The following is an 8486-nucleotide window of genomic DNA, read 5'->3' as shown; positions in this document are numbered from 1 at the left end:
CCCATTTGGCTTTGAAGCGGACTCTTTCGGAAAGCCATCTGCCAGCCAACGATGCAAACACCACGTGCCTAGTGAGCAAAACACCAGGCCCGTGACAGGCACGCGCCGCAGACCAGCACCAGCACGATAGGTGTGCAATTCTGTCGTCCAATGGCAAAATCCCATATGTTCATTTCTAGCCATTTTGCGATTTTTTATGTCATCTGATTCGTCTTCTCATGCTGCAGTTCGGATATTCAAACCAAAAGTTGAGATTTTCACAGACTTTTAGCTAAAAGAATGGGCTAAGAGTTTGTGAAAATTTCAACTGATTGTTTAAATAACCAACGTCAGCGTGAGTAGATGGATCAGGATGACATAAAAAGCGCAAAATGGCGAAACATTAGCATATGGGGTTTTGCCTTCGGACGGCAGAATCATCCAGCGTATGGCACAGGCAGTGCCGCTACATCGGTTACACACGCAGCCCACACATGGCCGCCTCATTTGACATGCGTTATAGGAGTCAACGAGCCATCGACACACTACTGAGAAAAGAATCTGGGAAAATGAAAATAGCTTTATTTTGAAAGCGCTTGCGCAATCAGTGCGCTTCGATCACTACTTTAGACTGGCATAAACAGAAGCGTGAATTCAGTTCTACGAGCACATATAACATGAACTCCACCCATCAGCTCACTTTTCGGCAGTTCTCCTCCAAAACAAAAAGGCCTGGAAGCCTCCAAACAAAGCAATTTCAAAGCATGCCAAACGGAAAGCATTCCGGGGTGACATGTACCTGTAGGGGGGGTCGCAGTCGGGACGTGGCCCCGGCGCTCCGCCTGCTGATTGGTCATCTCCGCTCAGCCGCCCCGAGCTGACGACCAATTGGCTCACGTTGGGAGGAGTCACTGTCGAAATCTTCTTCTTTCCAGCCGCCCCGAAGGTGAAAAATCTGTGATGAAAAGGCGACGTCTTTTGTCAGAGGATTTTACCGTATGGCAAATAACGGCTGGAGGTTCAGGCATCGCCCTGCGCTGAACACAAACGGCTGGTGCTCTTTGTCCAACAAAGATTACTGGTCATGGCAGCCATAGCGTTAGTTCTGAAATATGTGCAATCGTGGAAATAGTGAACCAGTGCTGAGCAGGAAAATGAGCTCAGCAGCCCATGCTGGGACGGCTCCGAATTTTTTTCTCGTCATTTCTGAGAAAAATATGCTGCGTTTCCTGATTAGTTTTCAATTTATGGTTACTTATGTCAATAATCTGAACTTACATAGAAGTATTTCCACTGTTTTTATTCATTATGCTTCAGCCTTTTATCATTTCATAGACAATTTCTTGGTTAGTCCATATACGTAATGCCGTTTACTCCAATAAAATAACATAAAAAACCTGCATGCGTAAGAAAGCGGTGCAATAATTTCAACCACGCCATTTTGCTCTGGACTTGTTTGTTCAAGCATTGTGGCTTGCCTTGCAAAATTTTAAAACATTCCCAAAAGCGGCTACTTTGGCACAGATAACACGCTTATTTTGTCACATACGTGTAGTGTCAATCAATCACCACTGCGTATTGTTTACTTGTCTTTTAAAGGACATGTTTAGGTGTTCGTAGGTTGAATAGGTTCAGAAGCGCTCGGACGTCTACAGTTTTTTCACCCGCAGGCCTCATTTACTAGCCAAACTTTCAGCTGGGACTGCTTTCTTTCTGCACGGGACGGGTATTTGGGTGTCCTTTGACCGACGGCGCGTGAGTACTATGGATGAGAAAAACTGCGTGCAAATACGCAGCAGCTTGATTACACGCGGGTGCCGATGGTCTTGGAGACAAGGGCTTACACTACTTCCCGGCAGCTCTGGTGACTCATTCGCGGCACGTGCAGGGTAAGTACAGCTCGGACCATGTGACACAGCCTCTTAAGCTACGGTGGTCCATAGTCAGACCACGTGATCCAGCCTTCGGCGTCACGCAGCCGTTGGTCAGGTGCGATAAACGGCTGCGGAGGTCAAGTGACAATGCCCCCTGCCAAAGAGCCTTGCGTGCGCGTCGTCCATCGTCGGCACTTGCTAACGTGATGAACACTCCGGCAATGTCAGCAGACGGACATGGCAAACAGGACACCATCAAGCCATCAATGGCTCTAAAAGGTTCGATGTGCCAATCTCTTTGATGAACTAATGGAAGCCGTGCTTCACCGCGACAAAATCCGGGGACATCGATGCGTGCCAAAGGACCGACTGCGATTGGATTTAACATCGCATGGAATGATATAGTAAATTCAATGAGACGTGAACTTTGCAAAGAAACATGCTGAAGACATTTTTCTGTGGAATACCCATTTGCCGTCATATTGCTGTCATGCATATATCAATAGTATCCAAAGTTACACGCTAAATGCTGCAGAGTTAGGGGAGAATTTTCCCTTGAGAGAGAGAGAGAGAGAGAGAGAGAGAAGAGAAGAGGAGAAGAGAAGAGAGAGAGAGAGAGATAGAGATAGAGAGAGAGAGAGAGAGAGAGAGAGGAGAGAGAGAAGAGAGAGAGAGAGAGAGAGAGATATAGATAGATATATCTAATGATGAGATATATATAGATGAGATCTGATCAGGATATATTTATCAATAGATAATATATTATATCTTCTATATATATATATATTATATATATATATATTATATATCGAACAACTTTTATGATTGTGTGTGGGCTTCTTATGATATATATTATTATTATTATATATTCTATATATTATATATATATATATATATATATATATATATATATATATAATGCCCTCACACACAATTGCCAGCATAAATAGTTGCTCTAGCCGACTAGAAGCATTAGCTCTTTTTTTAGCTCTAGCGTTTTTAGTTTCTATATTATATTATATATATTATATGTATTTATATTAAAATTACCATAGCTCTAGCGGACTAGGAGCCTGTTGACGTTCCTACCATCGCACATAAATGGCAAATAAAGTTCTGAACCACAGGTTCTATCAACGGGAGTGAATTACTTCCTGGTGAGAGTCGTATAGAAAATCGCATGTACATAATTTGTACAAAGGCTGCAGTACTGGTGATGCATCTTTTGTTCAAGGGATTGTGCCACTTGTTGAAATTAAAGGCTGTGTTCCCCGTTTCGGGCATACTTTAAGACTGTACGCTGGCGAGACCTCAGTACCAGCAACGTATAGTAAAAACACTTGTCAGTAACTCTGTGACAACAGCAACACGTAATTAATATAGCAATTTTAATAATTGTTTAGTCCAAATGACACTGCCAACGTTTTTTCACAGCACTTTTTGTACTTTTTTACACTTTTTTTCTTGATAGCTTTAGAGTGTGGACCTAGTCGGCGACGAAAACACCTGTCGCAACTGTCGTCGTCATGACCGCGACAGAATTTCATGATCCGTTAATCTACCAGGGGACGTTGTCAGATGTTACGGGCTGGGTGTCACTTTCAGCACTTTTCAGCTGTTTTAACGCGCAATGGCGGCCTGCGGGCTTGACAGTTTCCCCTTGCTGGTGTGAATGGCGACAGTCCAAATAACCGTTCATGGTTGGCTTATCGGGTAGCGAGGGTCATTCACCGAGGATCGCATTTATTGAAGTTTAAGCCAGTGACCACGCAATGCCCTTGTTTCCCAAAGCTAAAGTACGCCTCGGAAGGAGTCACTGAGATTAACGCTATAGTGGATAAACTAAAGCGATAATACAGCATTTCGTCGAATTCTCGTGGCGATAGCCTCATTTCTATACTCCTATTTCCTTCAATTGTGTTTCAAGCTAACATAGCATTCATTACGCATGCATTCTGACGAATTCTTACGTTTCAAACATTGCAGAGCACCCACGTTGAAGTAGTCAGTTAACTAAAAAGTATTACTTTCATAGTGGTAAGTACTGGTCCAATGAGATTTCTCCCGTCGGCGGAGTGGCTAATTCAAATGAAAATTCTGCGTTATTAAGAAGCATTTCGAGAAAGGTGGTATTCACGATGAAATTGAACGTGTCTGATTTAACAATAAGTGAAAAATGTAAAAAGTGTGACGCTCCCATTACCAAAAGTCGCACCATTCTCTACCTCATATGGCATCTTTAGTTTTCTTTGCCAGTGACTCTCTTTACATCGAGCTCGTTTTGGAGGGGTTTAACTTCTGCATGGGTTCTGTGAGAACCAAGCGTGTTGTAGCGGTATTGGTAGCTTGGTAGTGTTACGATGAAAAGCTGCCATTTTTGCCAATGACAGAGGTTAAAAAAACACATAAACACAACACTTCCACCGCTTTGCATCTCTTGTTGGTGAAAAAGCTGCTATTTAAAACACAAAATTTTGTTCATCGTAGTAGTTTTGAAGGCACAACCCATTTCAATACAGCGGTGTTTCTGTCACTTCTTCAGGCCACGACCGCGACGTGGTGACGCGAAGCGACACGCGGCTCTGCACTGCACCGTGCTTCCAGACAGTTGCGTTACGTGGCAGGTTTCCAGACAGTTGCGTTACGTGGCGGCTTCCACGGCCTTGAGCAGAGCCACGGTCCGTCTAGATCAGCTTCGTGCCTCTCCATCAACTGCTTGGGGAGTTTCGACGCGTCATGATGTGCGATTTGCGACCAATAGTAAACAGAATGTATGTGCAGTTGCTATGAAAAAAGTGTCTACCATGACCCTGATCGCAAAACACTCGGAGACGTCCGTAAGTCTATAGATCAATGGTGACAGCAGCTCGAACATTGAAGGATGACCTTTTTTTGTTCACACGTTCGTCTCGTTTTCCACACTATTATTTGCCCACACAGGGATTTCAGGTCATCACCGAATGAAAAGAAAATACCGATTTAGCTTAGTTGCGTCGAGAGATTAGTCCCTGTTTCCATTATGACATTTGGTGATTGGTACCATCAGCTAGTAAACACAATAAAATAAAATTTTACTCCTCCCCTGCCAATCACGCAGGCTATCTCAACAACTTAATGAAAAAAGGGTAAATTTGTACGGTCAAAACAGGACGAGAAAGACGGGCGGCTAATGCGCGAGCCTGGCCATCCCAGAACGATTCGCGGCCAACAAACGACTTCTCCTCAGCGTTCGACACCCGTCAGCTGACCAACCGGCTGCCAGTGTCGGGCTGACGTCACTGACGTCACAACCGGCCGCCAGTGTGGAGCCCGTCAGCCGAACGGACGGTATTGATGACGAGCACACCCTGGCAGCGCCGCACTGACCTCCAGCAGCGAAGACGTCCGAGTAGCCGGGCTCAGACAATCGATAACATTTCCTGGACGGCTGGCATGCGCCTCCGGTGCGAGGCCAGCGGAAGTCAGCCTTATAAAAAGATGGCGGATGTTTTCAAAGAGCCCACCGCATAAGCTTTGCTAGGCATATTACCTCAAATAAAGCCAGAAACAAGTACATGTATGTTAAGCTTTAAACAAAGCTAGAATACGCTAACGACAAATGAAGCAGCGCCGCCTCCCCATTTTTCAGCACACGTATTACGGATTTACCATTTCAAATCAAATTACGGACTGTGGCTGTTTCGATCCGCTCAGAAGTCTGGGCCTAAGTACGTGGCAAATAGTGGTCTGTGCACCGCAGTGGTGCAAACCCAATAATCATCCACGTTCCTCGCAAGCAGCCTTCTCGCCAATCCGATCAGGTATGGTGCAAAACATTCACAAATTCAAACCAGCATCCCTCAACATTAGTGCACGTCACAAATTTACAAATCCCGCCATCGACAGTTTTTTGTACGGAATGAATCATCTACACCAACAAAGGGTTTTCAGTGGCAAGTTGTCACCTGCTTTAGTCCACCAGTGGTGGGGGGGGGGGAGGGGGGGGCGGGGGGCTATTTTCGGAAATGGTACTTAGTTCTGTGCCGACTTAAATGCATCGCGTCGTCACACATTTGGGAGCTATTCGCACCCATGAGGTGCCGTTTATTTCCAAACATGTTTAAAGCCCTTAAATTCATTTGGTTTGCGTGTAATACTGCTGACAGTTATGAAAGGTTTTGCAACCGGCGGGTGTGACACAGTGGAGGCAATATCATCTTATGCGATGCAAGAACTGCATACATTGCACAACAATAGCAGACAACATACCGTTCCTTGCCGTCTTCGCTGTGCTGTGTCCCTTTCACTGCAAACCCCGTCAACTCAACATCCCCACACGTAGCGCATTCGCATTTCGCTATCAGCTAATTCTGGCGATTTGTGTTTAACGGCACTATGCGTAATGTGCACTATGCACTGTGCGTAATGTGCACTATGTACTGTGCGTAATGTGCACTATGTACTGTACGTAATGTGCAGCCGTGCTTCCAGCCAGGAGCCTAAGGCTATCGGTGAAAAATCGTAGCTCACGTCCATAAAGCCACGACCGCATTACAGTGCACCATGCACAAGCGGGGTTGCACGGGGCGTTGGTTATTGCGTGCACTCATCACACAGGTGTCATTTAGAAAACATGCGCGAGGGACAAGTCTGTTTATCTGCGCGCCGCAGAGTTCTTGACGAAGGAGGCGATTTCGTCGCGGACACAGCGCTACATCTTTACCCAGATGACCTGTTCCATCCAGGATCGCACTATATGACGGAAGTCAAAAGCCGAAAACAGTTTGAGATGTTGCAGAACTTTCTCGCAGTCTTGACTATCTCGCTCTCCGCGCCAAAATTTCGTTCGGCGAACGACGCGTCAAAAAATACCCTAGCCACGTGCCCCTACAGTTCAATAACCACTCTCAACCACCGTGGTGCCTGGAGCGAAGTAGGCAGGTCTGCACATTCCGCAGTCGTGCCATGCTTGACCTCACCGCGCAGGTCGCCAGTTTATCATGACCCGTTGCCATGACAACCTCGAGAAACGTGGCAACATCTCCCCCTCCGGGGATGTTGTCACCAGCACGAAAGCCTGGACCGCGCACAGTTAGCGGCCCGCCAATGGCGTTGCCATGGCAACCGAACACGCAACCTACCGGAAGGTTTTCCTGTTAAACCTCGCGGGCGGAGCGGATCGACCGCGCGTTCTCAATCGCCGACGGCAACTGAGGCCGCGCGCCCCGGTGCCCGGCTGCACCACGGGGCGGCGCTACACACTACGATGTACTCACTTCTTTGTGGAGCTTGTGGAACTGATTGCGGGAGAGGACTGTGTCAGTAAGCGCTACACGGAGCCCATCGAGCATGCAGACTGCATGTTGTCGAGCTGCGGCGATCAGGGGCGGTCCTGCCCGAACGGCATTTAAGTATGGGCTTCTAGTGAGTCTGACGAAGCCGACATGCGGCTCCTTAGCAGCCGTATGAAAACACCGGAAACCTTTCTCTCGGCTCCGGCCTGCTTGCAAGCTGACCAATCGGCATCCAACACATCGAGGCGATCGGCCTCCCAAATCTGCCGAGCATAGCACCACTCGATAACGGCTTTGAACCAAGTGCCTATCTCCTGGCTGTTTGGCACGCAGCCCACTCCCCCAGCACGAGCATGACCGCCATCGTTGACGACGTCATTTGCTTTTTGATTCATTGGTGCCATCAGCCGAATGGGGTTCGTGAGTGAGTTACCCCCCCCCCCCCCCATGCTTGTCCCGTAATGTGCTCGTGGGGCTCCAGCCCGTGAGAGCCGCACAAGCAAGACTCGCACCGCTGCCATCATGAGCCGCGCGAAGGCCTGAGCCTGCCAGCTACATGTCGGTATTTGTAGTCCTCACCAAGCAGGCTATTATTTTTAGTCCTTATCAAGCGGGCTGCTACCTTCTATATTTTCTATTCCTCATCCCTAACGCATTTTCCAGTGCCGCTCGACAGGACCGGCCCTGGCCGCCGCTGCCCATATGTGGTGCCAGACATTGAAGCCATCAGGCGTGCGCCGGACTCCGCGAGCGGCCGGAATCGACTCCGGAGAAGGCCACATTTGGAATGGGTACGGAAAACGGACCAGTGAGCTGGAGCCAGCAAGTGGGTGAGCAGGGCATGTTTACCGGTTACAACCGGCTAACATGCTCAATGACATGAGACATGATCCAGCGACAGATGCATTTTCGGAAAACAAAACGATCGGAATCGACGTTATGGTGTTGTTCCTTTCAGCGCCTTTATGTGCAGATGAATACATAAGTGACTTTAATATAGGCGCATGTTCCATTGATCAATTTGACCCCGTAGTCGTGTTCAATGCCACCAGCTGAGCCAGAGCCAATAGTGAACTGAGTCAGAGTCAGAGTCCACTCCATGTGCGGTGAGCGGTGAGTCAGAGTCGATTCCGCAGACTCGGAGCCGGGCGCAGGCCATAAGCCATAACGGTGTCAGCGAGTCTACACAACGGCGATGCGCAATAGAGGACACACGGAGCGTGTTGCCGCGTTACAGGCGAGTGATGGGCCGCGGCGTACCAAGCCCCTCTTCCGATGCAATGCAAAGGTTCCGATCGTAGCGTACTGCATGAATGTCAAGATAGTCAGCGATCATTTTAAATTATGCGAAACAGATTTC

At 47.7% G+C, this 8486-nt stretch overlaps 1 protein-coding gene across 1 annotated transcript in view; it reads right to left on the bottom strand.

The window, feature by feature from the left end:
- Positions 1 to 778: 778 nt before the first annotated feature.
- Positions 779 to 8486, bottom strand: part of LOC119090964 (regulator of G-protein signaling 7) — a gene marked incomplete at its 3' end in the record, with an annotated part of 85792 nt that continues 78084 nt past the window's right edge. Inside the window, 1 exon segment of the mRNA XM_037213688.1 lies at positions 779 to 934. Coding sequence (XP_037069583.1) covers positions 779 to 934 — 156 coding nt within the window.

The sequence above is a fragment of the Pollicipes pollicipes genome, unplaced genomic scaffold (assembly GCF_011947565.3).
Source record: "Pollicipes pollicipes isolate AB1234 unplaced genomic scaffold, Ppol_2.1 Scaffold_3216;HRSCAF=3773_pilon_pilon_pilon, whole genome shotgun sequence".
NCBI lineage: Eukaryota > Metazoa > Arthropoda > Thecostraca > Pollicipedomorpha > Pollicipedidae > Pollicipes > Pollicipes pollicipes.
The sequence above is the reverse complement of the archived record's forward strand: the minus strand, read 5'-3'. Positions and strand labels throughout refer to the sequence as shown.